Raw genomic sequence first — 17,159 nt, 5'->3', positions numbered from 1 at the left:
TCTGCCGGCTGTCATTGATCATCTCCCATCAGGTAGCCGAGCCAGCCGGCAGGAGCCTTTCAACTTCTGCAACCCCGCACAGGGATCGATACGTATAATTACCTTTCTCCTTCACCATGGCAACGGGTCCTCGGGCGAGCCGCACGGAGGGAGAGCGCGCGGAATCAGGTCTAAGAGTCTGGGCGAGCCTCGCAGACAGATCGGCGGCTGCGGGGACTGCAAGGAAAAGCCCCCGGCATCCACTCGCCGAGACTCGGGCTTCTTTCTAGAATCCCGCCCCCATCTCGGGAGGCCGAGCCGGGTGCCCGCCCCGCGATCGCGCCAGCGCCGGCCGCGCCCAGCGCGCGGACTCTGCCCTTGGGCCGCAACCAGTAGCCACAGCTGCTGCGGTAACAAATGCAAAATTCCACTATCCTGATCTCTGGTCACGGACACCACCTTGCATTCCTCACGCCGGGGCCCAGGGGAAACGCGCGACAAAATGCTCAGAGCACTGGCCCCATCCCGGGTCTGATAAATGATTGCCAGAGAGCAGCGGGCGGGGCGGGGCAGGGGCGGGGAGGGCAGGGAGGCAGGAACTGCCAGGGACTGTCTCTAAGTCAAACTAGTCAATTGCTAGTTTATTACTTTCCTGTGACTGGGGCTCTCCATTTGTAGTACCGCTTCCTTCAGACTAAATAAGTAAAATTAGCATTAGAAAAATAGACAATGCCAGTGGCTCCTTGATCCTGGAAGCTCAGTTATAGTGAAATAAAAACATGTGTTTTCGCCTGCTGTTCCCCTCTATAGTTTACCTGCACTGGGGGTTGGGGGTGAGGGGTGGGAAGGAAGGGGGTTGAGACAATTCACCTCTTTATCCAGGATGAAAGAAAAGATCTGACTTACCCAGCTAGGTAGCGTTTTGACTGCCATCCTCTCCTGCTTTATTAAGGGTTTCTGCACAAGCCCCTTGGATACATGTGTGGGGGACAGGTACCCTAGTTATGAAGTGAGCAGCAGAGGGCATCCTGCGCTGCTCCCCAGCGGTACCCAGAAGCAGTACCTGGAGGAGGCTTTTGATTTGTGACTACAGGGTCAAGGTCAGGCTCCTGGACCAACACTCACCCCAGTCCTGCATCTGTCTCCCAACCCCTGGTGGACCGCCCTCCCTGCAGCCCCCAACACCACCACCACCACAAGGCATATACATCCACCATGTGGAGGCAACGTGGTGAGCAAGAGACAAAAAAGACAGACGTAGCCCCATTCCGGGAGCACAGCAGATGGCCAACACATCTTTGAGAACCAGAATGCACAGCCAGCATTAGACTTTATTTACTGCAAATATTGTAACGTGTTGGGTCTGAGCGAGCCAGGGTAACAGAAAGGAATGAAGCCGATCAACCTGCCTCATCTTTGCCTCAGAGGTTGCTGATAGCCGAAAGAAAGTACATTTGGTGTAGACGCCTTTCTTACTGGTTCTCTGACAGTTAACAGTAGCCGATCTCAAGCAGCTGTGACATTCCTACATCTGTGACTCAGGGCTTTCCTATTAATAGCTTGGGTGTCTCAGCCTGTAATAAGGGCTTAGTCCCCTCCAACCCCTGGCTTGCCTTTTCAGTGACACATACTTTGCCCACAGTACTCCCTGCCCCACTGCAACCCCAGAGGCTCAGGTTTTTCCTAAGTCAGCGGCCAGCTGGAATGTAAGCACTGAAGAGCCTCTAAGCAGCTTCTTGAACCTCCATTCATAAATATGAGCCAAGCATGACAGCAGTATGACCCTAAGCCCAGAGGGAGGGCACGGCTGAAGGGCGCCCAGGACGCGAGCCTCCACACCCCCAAATCTTCATGGCCGGGTAGCAGTTGTCTGACTCTCCCTACCTCACATCACCCTTAAGCAGATGCTGACAAGCAAAATTAACCTCAGAGAGCTTGAATTCCTTTGGTGTTGTAAGCACAGCAGGTGAATTTATTTTATTTTTGCTGCATAAATAGATTAGCACTTTACGTAGACACTGTTTCCAAGATTTTCACGTTATTCAGCTCAAAGCTAAGGGAACAGTTTGTTCTCTCTCTTCCCTTTCCATCCCTCCAACCAACACCCCAGCCCTCACCCCCACCATTTCTCTCCCTTCTTCAAGGAAATGTGACCGTAAAACACCACTGGGCTTTAAAACATAAAACACCAAAGCAAATCACACACAGGTGATTTGAATACTATGAGCACAGTTACTTCAAGTCCTCTTTTATTTAGGAAGACCATTTTCAGTCCTGAGATTGAAGTTGATCAGCCAGATGGTCTCACATTGTAGCTCTGAACCTACCTGCTTTCCTCTGTGGACAAACAGCACAGAAACCCTGCTCTGGAAGGGCTCTCTGGCAACTTTGGAGACAAACCAGCAGAGTAACAGCTGGCGCCTATTCATTTTCAGCGAAGTCTTTTCTAAAGGAAAATACTACACAGTGGTTCAGAGAAATCCCACCCCATCCCCACCCCCACTGTGTTTTCCATGGAAAGAATTTTCCTGTCCACAGTCAAAGGGAATGAGTCACCAGCATTTAGTTGCTAAATAGCCGTCATGTGGCTGAAGTCCCCCCAACAATTGGGCATGGCCACTTTAGGATAAAAGCATCCACTTCACACTTTTCAGATAACCAAAGAGGGAATTACTGAAGTTATTTTTGGAATGTGAGAGTAAAACTAAATTGTTTTTGTCTCCTTGCCTTGGGGTGGAATAGTTAAGAGCTTGGAGAACACAAGGGAAAGGTAGGTATTTTCTGCTTTATGATTAAAGCCGTAAGAAAAGTAGAAAAATACATTTTCTGGGAAGAAATAAAAAAGGCACAGTTCATAAGCCAGCAGGGATTTTTATTCATCTTTCTAGAGGTGATTTCTAAAGAATGTATCTCAACCTCCTTCCACTACAGTGAGATAAGACTTCCGAATACAGAACAAGCCCATGGTTTTACTTCATGTTTTATTCTCTCAGACCCACTCACTGCTGCCTTCTCATTCTCTCACAAGATGAAGCAAGGCAGGTCCATAAAGACTGAAGGACAGAAACCATTTTACTGGTGAGTAAAGCTTTGTGAGCACACAGCTACTCTTGGCCAAAATTCAAGAGTACATCATTTCAATAGGATCCACGCCAACTAAGAAGGAAATGTTACATCCAGAAAACAAGCAGCCTGGTGCTGCTACCTCACTACCTCAATGCTCCCTCTCTTCAGAAAGCCACAATGCCTCCTGCTTGTGCAACTACAGATCAAGCATCTCAGGACCCCCCAAAGTCCCAGGCCCCCAGGTATCACACATCCTTGGACACCTTTGTGCTCAATGGCAAAAGAGTGCTCAGAATTCTTTCTGGCAGAAGTCAGCTGAAGGAAAACTCTAGAATGAGTTCCTCCTTATTTGCTTTCTATTTAACGTTTGTGTCTGGCAACCTCACCACAGACATTTATGGAGCATCTACCATACGCCAGGTCCTGGGTTAGAAGAGAAAAGCAAGAAAAAACTACTGTTCTGATGTTCTCACCTTCTAGTGGAGAGATATGCATGTTCTCTGTGAGTCTGGGAAAGTACTAAGAGAGAAGCAGGGTACAAGGGGTGTACAGCAACGCTGAGCCCGATGGGGAGATGGGAGAGGTTTGCAGGAGGTGTGAGGAGACCAAGTAAAGAAAGGGGGAAAAGATCATTGCATGCCGTGGTAATGGGGCAAAAGGGGATCATGTCGTTCCCTGTTCCTGGGGGAACCAGGAGGCTCAAGCTGGCGGCAGAGCAGAAAGTCACTGAGGGCCCCAAAGTCAGACAAAGGAAGTGGGCCTTAGAGTGATGTAGCTGGAGTCTCAAACCTGAGTTACCTACTTCTTTCCAAATTAAGTTCACTTCACAACACTTCAAAGTCTGCCAGGACCTCTTCCCAAGCAGATTGTCTCTTTTGACCTGGTGTGTGGGGGTCCGTATATCCTATGCATATGCTTATTAGTGCATCTACAGACTTTTCTGATAGCTAGCTAAAGAGACAGCCATCTCCCAGCCAGCGTTTAAAGTCCACAAGCCATATGGGATTGGCTTATCCTTCCGTAGCACTGGCTTCGTATTTCCCCATGGTGCTGGGAGCCCCATGAGGGCGAGAAAAAAGGGTGCTGCCTTTCCTAGATGCCCAAGAGTTCAGTCTCAGACCCCCCAGGGATAGAAATACGATGGGTGCTTTACATGCAGACACGGGCATCCCACTCAAGGTCTGATGACTCAGTTCTCTGGGGATGCAGCCTGGGCCCACTGGCCTTGTATGTGGAAACCTGCTTAGCAGGAGGTGAATGGTCGTGAGGTTTATAAACACACATAAGCCACCACAGCTAAGAAACAAACCCTCTCCTCTCCACAGGCCACAGTATCAATCAGCCTTTCATTCACTCTTAGTGAAAATTGGTTGAATAGATAATTCTGGAAACTGTGGAGTTTCCTGCAGCCTAACACAGATTGTTCAATGTCTGAGTCCTATTGACTCTCATGTCCTTACCAGAGAATTCTTAGGATTTTTCCATATGAACCTCCCATAATCAATGTTTAGCAAAGTCCTTTGCCATCAGTTCCTAAAGTGGAATTGTTTCATATTTGCATCTAAAGTCCAAGTCCTGAAAGAATTACTTTACATTTTTATACAAAATCCAGTCCTTAGTAGAAGTCATTTCTAAGTTTGAACCTAAACAACAGGTTGCAGCTTAAGAAAATAACAAACATAGTAAGTTCTCCCTTAAAACTCCTAAGAATAATCCACTCTTGATATAAACTGAGCGTGAGCATAAAACAAGCCACAAGTATAAAGAACCTATGGACAGAATCCAAAGGATCTTCTGATAATAGAGGGAGTTTCATGGATGTTAGCTTTATTTCAAGCACATAGAAAGTACAGAATGTCTCTGAATTATTTGGAAAAGGCCATTAAAAAAAAAACAGTTTACTATTAGCGATATTAGGCAGAAAAACAATATTGAGACTAGAGACACAGGCACTATCACATGGAGCCTCAATGCCTTCTCTGCCCACACTTGCTCTTTCTGGTACTCAGTATCACTCTGAACTTGACTCTACTGCACTGAAGGATTTACATGTCTATTTTTGCAAAAGGTTGTGGGCTCTTGGAGGGAAGGGATCACGTGTAAAATCTGCAGTCACAGTAACAGGTACAAAGTAGGAGTGCAATGGTTGATGAATACTAGACAACTGTCTCTGGATTACCGTAGTAGGTCAAACCATAAGATAAGCATTCATTGTGTATAGTTAAATAGTCTAGATTTAAAATAACTTGACTTAAAAATCTAACTCAAATAAATTAAAAATGAATTCAACCACTGATATGTAAACCAGTTTAGTAATTGCTCAAAAGTTATTGGCCAATATGCAAACCAATAATTCACCAGGAAAGAAAGAAGCTAGAAGGGAATTTAATCAGGCAGTCATTCTCCGAAGCCTACTTAACTAGGCACCCCCACTACCAGTTCCATCACTGTGAGGGGCCGACTGTGTGTGAGCCACCCCACTAGTCCCTTTCCATCTATCACCCGATTTAATCCTCCTAACAACTGGAGGAGATCCTAGAATTACACTTGACATGTGACCAGACTTGGGTTTGTCAGTTATGGGTCCTTTCTTAGCTTTGTTGGGCCTTCCCTGGTACAGCGGTCATTGACGAGTCTCTCTCCTCCTTTCCCCAACGCACCCCCCCTCAAACACACACTTTAAAGACAAGATAAAGACAAGATGCACTCAGCGTACACTCATTTCTTTGGCTTTTCCAAAGACTTGCCACCACAGAAGTGATGCTGCATTTTCCCTTATCTGTATAAAACAATTTTCTCTCCTGATGCCTTCACCTTCATTAGTTCCTGAACTGCTTAAGGTAGCACCTTCTGGGCGAACAGCATCATAACCTCGGTCCTAACCAACCTATTGTTTGGTTAGCTGGTACTAGAAGAAGATATACCCAGACCCACACATCAAGTCTTTTAAATGCAATTTAGTTTTCCACTCTGCCTAGTCATTCTCAAGGAACAGCTTTCTGTGGCTTATAGTGAGTTAAAAAAAATTGGGGGAGGGAGGGTGTGACACAATTTTTATAAGGTTTGCAAGCATACACTGGCCCAGCCCATTTAGCCTCCTAACTCTGAGCTTCTGACACACTCCCAGAAAATAACCTCTCACTCTCCGTGGGCATTTTAGCCATCGCCCATGGAACAGGCTCAACAGAGCATGCAAAGGGCATGACCATTACGGTATTTACATCAGCATCACAGCTCTCCAGTTATGACGACAAAGAAAGAAGGGACCTTGCAACTAACATTCTGGTTTGTGTGAAACTATACTTTGTATGGGAAGAAAAGCCATTGATTTCATTCACAACTGTAGTGACCAGCTCAGACCTAAGGCAGACTTCGCCAAGGTTATACAAGTACTTAGAATGGGTCAAAGTCCCTGATGTCTTCCCTCTTGCCCAGGGGTTATTCCATCCCCCCCAGATCAAACACAGCCGTGCTTGGATTCCAGAATTTAAGTCAGTTTCACCCAGTTGTGCACCACAGGCTGAGTGACTCTGGGCATGTTATCCTCTCTCTCTGAGTTTGAGTGGTCTCAACTGGGAATGGGAATTAAACATCCCACCACCATCGAGCAACACCATGGATGATAAAGAGAGGGGAGTCGTGGAGTGGGCTACATAATGTAGGATGCTGCCCAAGAGCAAGATCCTGGCCTTTTTATTGGTAAACTAATCATACGGCATTAATCATATGAGAAAGTAGAAAAGGGAAGGGAGAATTAGAAGAGACTGGGGGAAGGTGGAACTGTACTTCTCATCGGCTGATAGCTTGGTTTGTAGATCCAGTCCTGACTCCCCAGTCAAGATTTCAATCTTATCAATAAGGCATTCCAATGCTCAGCTTCTGGGGTCCTTCGTTATACATCAGTCATCAGTCGACAGCCCTCTGAGCGTTTCCTGTCACACCTCATATATGTAAGTCAGAAGTAAGTTTATGCATCCGTCCAGGCATTCCTGGTCACACCTCATGATGCATACCCTTCCCAGGGAGACCCAGCTTTATGCTCTTAATTGATTTGAAAGTTACCTCATAGGGCTGGGTTCCTATGACCAGGCACTTCTGATGTTGCTTTAGGAATACAGAACTGTAGATAATAAAATGGAGGCTGAATAGGCCAGTTAGGATTAGCAGACCCACAGTGATGAGGACGGGGGGCTTCACACCCTATGCAGCTGCTTAAGGCTTATGCTCCATTTGTTTTCAGGCCTTGCTGTTGCCAGGCTGGAATCTGTAATGATTTTTGTCTCTTGGGTTTTGTGAGTGAAGTCCAGTGGAACAGTGGCGTGTGTAGGTGGCAGGGAAGACACAAGCAGGGGTTGCCATTCCTGCCTCCCCATGCACCATGGGTACGGGAGTCCAGTGGGCCCACAGTGCATGGGAATTCAGGGAGACACAAAGTGAGTGCAAGGCAAATAGGTTACATCTCCAACGGAATAAGTGGGGTGCTGAGCGGTCACTTTCCATTCAAACCAGAAAGCTTGCTTTGATGTGGAAAGACACTGGTGCTCTAGGAACCACAACCCCCAGGGACTGTTCTATTCTTTTGGACCCAAGGTGTCTTTGTATATTAACTAGCCGCTCCTGCTTACAATGATCATGACATTGTCAAGACAAGGACAGGGCATCAAGACTGGGAAAGATAGGACAACATGATGCTTCCTTGATGCCCTGTTCATCCATGAGCCACAGACAGTGGCATCCAGTATAACCCAAGCCCCCACTCCTCTGGGAAAGATGAGATACGTATGTTTGTAAGATCCATGAAACAGAAATTGTTTCACTTTAGTTATTCGACATATGGGCTCATGTGCTATAATTTATGTAGAAGGGACAAGGAAACACGGAAGGCTAAATTCATATTCGTATTTTGAAACATTGCTTTCTTTAGGACATTCATGAGCAAATAAACGCAACTATGCCAAGTTGAGAAAGTCCAAAGAATTTAGATAAAGCTTTATATTTTAGTATCTTTAGTGACACTTCCCCCTGCACAAAATACTTTTTTTTTTTTTGATTGGCTTACTAATCACAGCCAGTGAGCAGGAGATGCTCTATAGGAAATGGATGTGCTTGGTACGGTGCCTGGCTGGTATGGAGAGGGAAGTCTACAAAGGTAAAAATAGTTAGTATTGGTGTTCATTTACAACAAAATGGGATAAGCTAGAAAACGGTGAAGTTCAATTTTTCCAAGCCACTTTAGGATTTACCTGGAGATTTTTGATAATACACAATCTGTGGAATTTAACACCTCTGAGAATTATAGTAGTCCTGACACTTGGTCATACAACTCTGGCTGTCAAACAGTGAGGCGCCAGTGATCAAAGGGAGAATATATGTTGGTGTATTTTCCCCAGAAAGACAAACTTAATACCCTCAGCCCATCCATCCAGCACATATTTATTGAGGGCTTTCTTAGTATCAGGAACAAAACAAACAAAACAGACCCAGATCCTTATTGTGATGGAATTTAGAGTCTAGTTGGGGGACCATGGGATGGAAATCGAAATTAAAAAAAAGTAAATTTTATACATACATATAAATATACATTATATTAGAAAGTGGTAAGTACTATGGTGGAGAGTAATCAAGGACAGTGGATAGAATATTAGGGGAAGCAGTTGAGGTTTGAAGTGGGTGGCCACAGAAAAACTCTTTGAGAAAAAGGTGCCATTTGAGTGAAGCTGAAGAAGGTGGGAGAATAGGCCACATGGATGCCTGAGGGAAGAGCACCCCAAGCAGAGTGAATGATAAGAGCAAAGTCCATGGGGTGTATCTTACCTGGTGTGTTAACGGCAATCAGGAAGCCAGACAGGCTGAAAGCAGGTGAGAACAGGAGTGAAGTTAGAGAGGAGTTAGGGTCCAAGGTCATTGCAAAGACATGAGCTTTTACCCCAAGGCGGGTGGGAAGTCAGAGGAAGTGACACAATCTGACTGTCATTTCCACAGAACTCTTCTGGCTTCTGGTGACTACAGCGATGAGAATGAGCGCGACAAAGGGTTTGCTTTTCTTCCTTGTTATTTAGCCTACATATTTATGAACATGCCATGGAATTCCTCATGACAGGACTTACATTTATCAAAGCCACTGGGGGATCTTGCCCTATCTGTTTCTCTTCTGTCCTCATGCTACCTTTCTTGATCAGGCTGTGAGCCAATGGCTGCTAGGCTTTGGCCATGGCTGTATCTTTAGTAGCCACTGGTTGGGGTCAAGGGGGGGGGAACATGTACATTAGCTGGCTAAGCACTTACCATTTATAGCCTGTCTTGAAAAATAATGAGCTGAGCTATCTATCTATCTATCTACCGGGGAACATGTACATTAGCTGGCTAAGCACTTACCATTTATAGCCTGTCTTGAAAAATAATGAGCTGAGCCAATTCAATTTTTACTCCTAGGATCAGAACTAAAGCACTTATAGGAGTCTCAGTCACTGATAGGCAGTTGTATTAAAAAAATCAAGCCAGGCCTGGCCAGAGTCAGGCCAGGCTGACACAGCAGGAGCATCAGAGGAAGCCAACCAGGAAGGAGGAAACAGAACATTCCCCAAACTGAACTGATGTCCAGAGCAGCCTAACATTCTGTGCTTCCTGCTGCCTGGCTGTTCAGCATTCTCTGGTCCCCATGAGACATCTCTGTCCTTGCACACACATTTCTCCCTCCTCTGACTGCTCATATCGCCTCGGCATTCTCCCTACAGGTCAGACCCCATTACTAGAAACATCACCTTGCAGGAGCTAATGTTCCTGCAATCATTTTCCATGTGACAGATGGGTAAATGGTAGGTAAACACCCCTACTTCTTCATCCCTGGACTGGGGGGATCCCTAAGGCATATTCTACTCTACTTCTTTGAGGGCCCAGTCAACTGAGCATGGCTGCCTCACCTGGAACTAGTTTAATAATTTACATTTTATTTGCTTTCCTCTGCTGCCAGTTTCTTGGGATCCTCTTCCAAATAACTGACTTCCTTCAAACACTTTTCTTGGGATCTGCTTTTCTGGGGGGCAGAGGGAAGGGTGGGTAAAAACATAAAGGAATCTAAATTAGCCACATTTTTATGCTCTAAAAGAAAATTTTGTCATGATCTTATGATCACAACTAGTTCTCTACTTTAGAGTCTAAATAAAACAATACGCTCTGAAGCGATCAAATTTGCTCATCAGAATATTTTTTTCTCAAGAGGATCAATGATTAATTGGATCATATTATTGTTCAAACATAATGAAATTTGTATGGACACACATTGTGCTAAAGTGCTTCTTCCTTTAAAAGATGGAAATTAGTCTACTGGATTAACTCTGGTAACGGGTCAAAACTAGCAACTGCCTTATAAATAAATATGCCTCAAAATGCCTTTGAAGCCTCTAATTATGTATTAGAGGAAAGGATATGATTTGTGATATTAGTAGGCCCTGTAGAAATGAGTCATTTTATAATGCTATCCTATTATATGTATATATTATATATACATAGGCGAGATTTTTAACTTTTCAAATGATTCTATATTGCTACAATTCAATCAAAGATGGTACTAAAAGTGTAGGCCATATATCACATTGACTTTGTTGTTGAAAAGACCTAGAAGGTGCTTTCATGCCTCCCTCCCTCTTGCCATTCTCTAACAAAACATAAAACACTCTACATTTGTATGGATTCATTGGGCTTTGAGGAGATTAGAAGGAGGACAGGAGGAGAAATATTTAGAATCCACATTCTTATTTTGAATCTGAATTACAGTTTCTCCCTTTCTGAGTACCATAAATGAAGTGTTGAACATTTACCAATATACATTATTGACTATTAAATTTGCACACAAGAAAAAGCGTCTAAGCCACAAGATAGAATCAAGCATCACATCACACAATCGAAAGCAACATGAACAAGAACCAGAGATGAATAAAGAATATCACGTTATTGCTGATTTGTTAATTATGTTAACATGGACTTACTGAGCATCAACAATATGTAAACCATCACCTCCAAGCGGGTGGACAGTGCTATCTGATAGATCAAAGATGTCTATATTAAACTCTCAGAAAGCTTATATGCCAGTCAGGCAATTAACATGGCAAATAATATGATTAGCTAAGTGACTCTCAAAAAGAAAGAAATTGGAAACAAAGATACTGAGAAAATGCTACCAAGATTCAAAGAAAAAGAAATATTGCTTGCTGTTGAGTGAAAAGATTTAATAAAACACTTCAACTAGAGTGTGGTCCTTCCCAGATACAGGAAGACTTCTATAAGCTGGTTGGATGCAACATCTCTTCACTTTTCAGACAGAAAATGAACCACCAGACTGTCCCCCTGGTGGCCCAGGACTGGCTGTCCCCCGGTGGCACTCCTGCTATTGAGGTAAAGAAGCCAACAGTGAAACACCCTGGAAGTAGCTGCTAACATCCTCATCGACTCTTAAAATAGACTAACTGAACAACCATGTAAGTTAGCTCAAGTTCAGCTGATCTATTTACTGAATAAATAACGTCACATAGTAGCTCCATCAAGGATAATATTGGCCCAACTGATGACCTCAACAATAAGGCAGGAGCCAATACCCATGGAGCAGAGTAGGCTACAAAGTGATTATATGTAGTTTGGAGCCTTCAAGGACTAGTCTGGCCTAAGGAAAAGGTAACAGATGAATGTACTCAGCTACCTGCCACAATCACATGATGGTACTTCAGGAAAAACTGATACAAAACAGAACTGGGAATTATCCCACAGGGAGAGCAAGTGTTAAACACATTCTAGGAATGCCAAAAATGGCTTCCCAAGATGATCCTCATCATGATGGACAGAAAGGAGGCAGGCTGGGTGCTGGCAGTGGCCCCAACTATCCGGGTTTTCCTCCCAAGCTCATCATTATCCCATGGAGACCCATTTATGTCATAAGAACCCTTATGAGACTCCTCCTCTCCACTGGTCCACACGCAATCCTTTGTGAGCTGGATTTTGGGGTTCTGTGAGTCAGAACACCTTTGACAATCCTCTGGTTCATCTCAGTTGCTATCTATGGCACAGAACTTGGATGAGGAAAGATCTCTAAACAGATGCCAAACAAAACTTGGGGGATGTAGTAAGTCACCTGTAGCAGGAATAAAGAAACCAACTAATGAATCAAAGTAAAGGTCTTACCTTCCTTTACAAATATATTTGGAGACCTTTAAGTTGTTGGGATACAAGTGATTTTGAAGAGTAAGTACAGGATGTAAACAGACATGAAAATACATAGAAGATTTTTATTTCAGTGAAAACTGGTTATTTCACCATGGGGACAAAGCTACAAATTTTAAATTGTTTTAAGTGCAATTCTGATGCAAAATCACACAGTTGCTGTGGAAAATGGCTTGGCGGGTCCTCAAAAAGTTAAGCATAGAGGTGCCATATGACCCAGCAATGCCACTCATAGGCATAGCCAGAAGAACCAATTAACTGTCTACATAAAAATTTGTGCACAAGTATTTTCCATAATATTCAAATTTCCATCAGCTGATGAACACTAACGGCATATCTATAAAATGAGATATTATTTGATCACAAAAAAATGAATTGCTGCTGCTACTTCCATGGACCCTGGCTACATTATGCTAAGTGAAAGAAGCTGGACACAAAAGGCCATGTGTTTTGTGATTCCCCTCATGTGAAATATGCAGAAGAAGCAAAGTCACAATTAGATTTTTGCAAATACTCATTTACTCACATACTCACAGACTTTCTCCATGCTAGGTACTATCATGGGCCAAAACGAGGAAGATGGCCTCCTCCTTCCAGAGGAATTTGCCCTTCTCTAGCCGAGAGGGCTTAGAAACAGGCAGACCTAACAGGTATGCAGAGGATGCGGGGAAGCTCAGAGAGGAGGCTGGAGGTAATACAAGTCTATCCTGGAAGCAAAAGCTTTATCCCACTGGTGCCTGGCTTCAGAAGGAGCTGGACGGCTACGCCAGGCTACAGAATGGCTCCTGAAGAGGCCCAAGAAGAGACAGTCCTTCAAACATCTGTGACAAAGCAGTCCAGTGTGGGAAATCGGGGGTTAATGATAGAAAAACAGTGCCTGACCGTCAAGAACTTCAAACTGATTCTGGGAAATAGGATTAAACTAATGGAAACAGAAACCAAGGGGAGTTAGTAGGGGTTATTGCCAACCATGTATCAAAGAAAAAGTGCAAACTGTCTAATGCTTTACACACAGCTGAAGTCGCAGATCTCCCTCCTTCCACGACTCCCAAGACATAAATGAACCTGCCCTCCACCATCATGTCCATCCTTGATAGAATAAAAGCAAAGTGAGACAGCCTTTTTGAGGGACCCATGCCCTAGCAACACACAGGCTGTCCCCATGGTGGCTCAGGGACCAGGCACCCTGGGAACAGAGGCCAGGAGGTAGCAAATCTGCTTTGTACTCAGAACAGCCACTAGGCTGAGCCTGCAGTGGGTTGAGCAGGGCTGAGGGAGGAGACTCGGTGTCTCCCAGGATGCATTCTCATGACCAGCACTTCTCTCAAAATTTTTAAGGGACAGTTTTTGCCAGTGAGTCTCGGGTTTACAAAGTGTTAACCATGGTTTCCCAACAAAATCTTCAAACCGTCAGGAGGACACAGTGGATGGTTGTAGTCTTGAGGACTGTTGTCTTCAATATGGACAACAACTTACAGTGTGGCCTTTGTCCCACAATGTCCATGACTTTCCTTCAGGTCCTTTAACCTACATGTTCAGTCTGTGGGATTAGTGATAGCAAATGTGATGATATGGGAACATGAAAAGTGGGAGAATTGGAGCATCTATGTGACAGCTAGTTTAAAGCAGGTTGACACCATGTCAAGACACAACAGTGTATAAACACCCTGGAGGTTCTCTTGTTCCTGTGGAAAATCTGAGTATCTGAGTTTTGAGGAGTTTCCCAAGTAAAGACAGTTCCTAGCAGTGTATCAGAGATAACAGGGAGGTGCCTGCATGAGAGCAAAATCACCTCTGTTGTCAGGGCTGTGAGTTGCTTCTCTAGGGTGGGGATGGCTAAGTCTACTTTAGTCCCTGGTTTCCAGTACAGAACATTTTGCTGTGGGATTGGAACTCCGCTGACAACACCATCACTGAACCTTTTCCAGATATCCTGAAGGCTTCTGATATCAGTGCCAGCATCTTCTTGTTTAAGAAGGTAATCACCCTAAATATGCTCGTTCATGTGGGCTAGAAAACTGAGTTTATGTATCAAAAACTCAGATCAGAAAAAACAGAAAGAGACAGGAAAACAAAACCCCATGCTGATAGCTGCAGATAGCTTCTATTTATGAAGTAGGGTAAGAAATAGCTGCTAATTTGTCCTGGCCCCCCACCCCAAAATTATAAGACAGTACTTAAATTTGAGTTGCTGAAGCACATAATTCGCATTACTACAGTATTTACAAATTTCCAGTGTGCCATTGTGCAACAGATCTCATCATGACCCACCCTGGTAGCACCATGGCTAAGACCACGAACATGGGCATCAAGCCAATGTGGTCCAAATCTACTTCTTTCACTCACCACTTCTGGCTTTGTTTGGGTTTCTCAGCTTGTGTATGCCTCAGTTTCCTCATCATGACAAAAATAGTGCTCACTTCGTTGAGTTACTAGGAGTAGGAAGGAAAGATTATAAAGCACTCAGCACAAAGTTTAAGAAAGAATGCCTCTAGAAGAGACAGCTGTTCTTCTAGAACAGTAGTGCCCCCACAGTCCGCGACGGAGTTCCGTCCACATGCAGAAGCTATTTTGTACATTGGCTAATAAGGTTGCTTTGTCCACATGTCCCAGGTTCTTGCTAATTCCTTTCCTGTTCTTAAATGGGGAAAACAGTTGCTTCCCCCACTGACTTCCGAGGGTTGTTTTGAGCAGGACAAAGGAGAAATATAGCAGGAGCACCTTGCAAAGCATGGGACCCGGTATGACTCAAAGCAGCCAGTGAGCCGCCAGGGACAACAGGAAGCTGCAGCATCTTGAGGTCCCTGGCAGCTGCAGGAGGTCTCTGCCAAATACCCTTGAGCCTCCTGCTTGGGTCTGCTCCTCAGCTCTCAGGTCTTCGCTGCCACAGAAACACGCACAACTGCAGGAGGGCGAATTTCCTGCAAGCACCTGTCCTAAACAGGATGCTCCGAGACACATGGTAGCTTCCTGGGAATCCCACTTCCTGTGCTGTTTATAATGCTGGGCACCAGCAGCACAAAATTGGCCTCTAATGCTTGCAGTAGTGGGCAGCAAACAATAGAAATTTTTTTAAATAATACACTATCTTTGTACTATTATTATAGCTAGAATGTAGTGGTTGCTTTTTCGTGCCACTACCCCAAACACATCTTCATGATCAATAAGGCCTTGGTCCAGGGGAAAGAAGGCTCGGGACCCCAAATCTTGCCTTCCTCAAAAATGCTTAAGTTCCCTCTGGTACACAGGACTGGCCAGCATCATTGGTGATATCGAGGTAGGGCACCCAGCCTCCTCTTTGGGGTTCTCTGATGATCCTCTATATCTCTTCCACACTATGCAGGAAGTTGACCAGATGTCCTCAGGAGTTCTAGGATTCCTGCCATTAGGGTTGTCTCAGGGCCTTAAAGCTGGCTCTATTCCAGATGGGGAATGTGGCAAGCATCTGTCCCTTGGGCTGCTGTGGTATTTCTCATGATTGAGCAATGTTGGACACTCATTTTGGGATGACTTAGCTATTTATAATAGACAGGTGTATATATCTACATCTATATCTATCTATCTATCTATCTATCTATCTATCTATCTATCTATCTATCTATCTATCTATCTATCTATCTATCTACCTCCCTTCCTCCCTCCCTCCCTCTTAGGGACAAACCTGTTCACAGAAATCATATAAGGTATACCCTACAGATGGAGCACTGTGACTTGGAACACTAACTCCCCAAAATAACAAAGTGACTAGAAAAATGAGGACTCAAATCCTGGAATGTCAACCCCAAAGATACACACTGAACTAATCCTCCAGGTTTTGTTTGCCTCACTAACATATGGCTATCCCAATATCTTGTCTTTCTCAGGGGCTCTCTTTGATGTTATTTATTTTCCAGGTCTCTGGTGATTGCACTTACTGACAAGTTATTGTTTATTTAGCACACTCTCATTCAAACACAGTTTACCTGGCCTCCCTTGACTTCCTGCCTTTATCCACCTTCCCAGACTTCATCTCTTATGCCCATCAATAGCTCCTTCCAGAAAGATCTGAGTTTAATCTCTTTGAACAGTAACATTCATTGGAAGCACCAAACTCATTCACAAGAAAGTGTTAGCTCTGCAGAAGCTGACATGTTTATCCCTAATTGTGGATTTTTTTTCCTTAATAGAAGGTTTTTAGGTATCAACCACAGGCAAATCCAATATTTGAGAGAGGTGCCTTAAAATGCATGGACACATTGGCCCTCCCTGATGGTGCAGCGGGTTAAAGCACAGCACTGAGAAACTAAAGCCACTTCCGCATGAGTTCGACTCCTGCCTGCCCCGGAGGTGACCACATGGCGCGGCAGACCTCTCCTGACCCGCCTGCTGCTCACCTCAGTAGTGTACTTCATAGATCTGCCTGTTCTGCTCCCCACTCTGTCTCTGGTGAAGCCTCTCGCCGCCCCTGAGCCTCTGGCCTGTCCCCCAGTTCTGTATGGACAAATAAAAATAAATCTTTTAAAAAGAAAAAAAAGCATGGACATGTCAACTGATTGTGAGCAAGATTTTCCTAGGGTAGCTTAAAGGGAACTCAGGACAGAAGTCATGGATTATCCATTCCACTCCTTGTTCCCCTGAAAAGGATGAGCTTAGAGTAGTGAAGTGGAGACTGCCGGAGAGCAAGAGTCAGAACTGCCAGCATTGGAAACCACCAGCTCTGTCAGATCAGAGTCCGGTCCTGCCTTGTATGGATTTGCTAGCCAGAACTTCCCTGGTGCATTCATGTTGCAGTAGAGCCACCAGAAGATACCATTTTATACCCACTAGAATGAGCAGAATTAAACCATCAGATGATAACAAGGGCTGCAAGGAAATGGAGAAACTGAGACCTTCATAGGCTGCTGGTGGGAATGTAAAATGGTACA

At 44.6% G+C, this 17,159-nt stretch overlaps 1 protein-coding gene across 7 annotated transcripts in view; it reads right to left on the bottom strand.

Annotated features, from left to right (window-relative positions):
* Window positions 1–17,159, bottom strand: part of ABLIM1 (actin binding LIM protein 1) — a 241,769-nt gene that overhangs the window by 137,707 nt on the left and 86,903 nt on the right. Inside the window, exon 1 of one of the 7 annotated variants that reach the window (XM_012723612.1) lies at window positions 103–257. The exons of the other annotated variants lie outside the window; for them this stretch is intronic. Coding sequence (XP_012579066.1) covers window positions 103–118 — 16 coding nt within the window. The 5' untranslated portion in view covers window positions 119–257. Of the gene's footprint in view, window positions 1–102; window positions 258–17,159 lie in introns of those variants that run through there. 7 annotated transcript variants of the gene reach the window in all.

This window comes from Condylura cristata, unplaced genomic scaffold, assembly GCF_000260355.1.
Source record: "Condylura cristata isolate star-nosed mole 26May11 unplaced genomic scaffold, ConCri1.0 scaffold00011, whole genome shotgun sequence".
NCBI lineage: Eukaryota > Metazoa > Chordata > Mammalia > Eulipotyphla > Talpidae > Condylura > Condylura cristata.
Note: the sequence above shows the minus strand (reverse complement) of the source record. Positions and strands in the feature narration are given on the sequence as shown.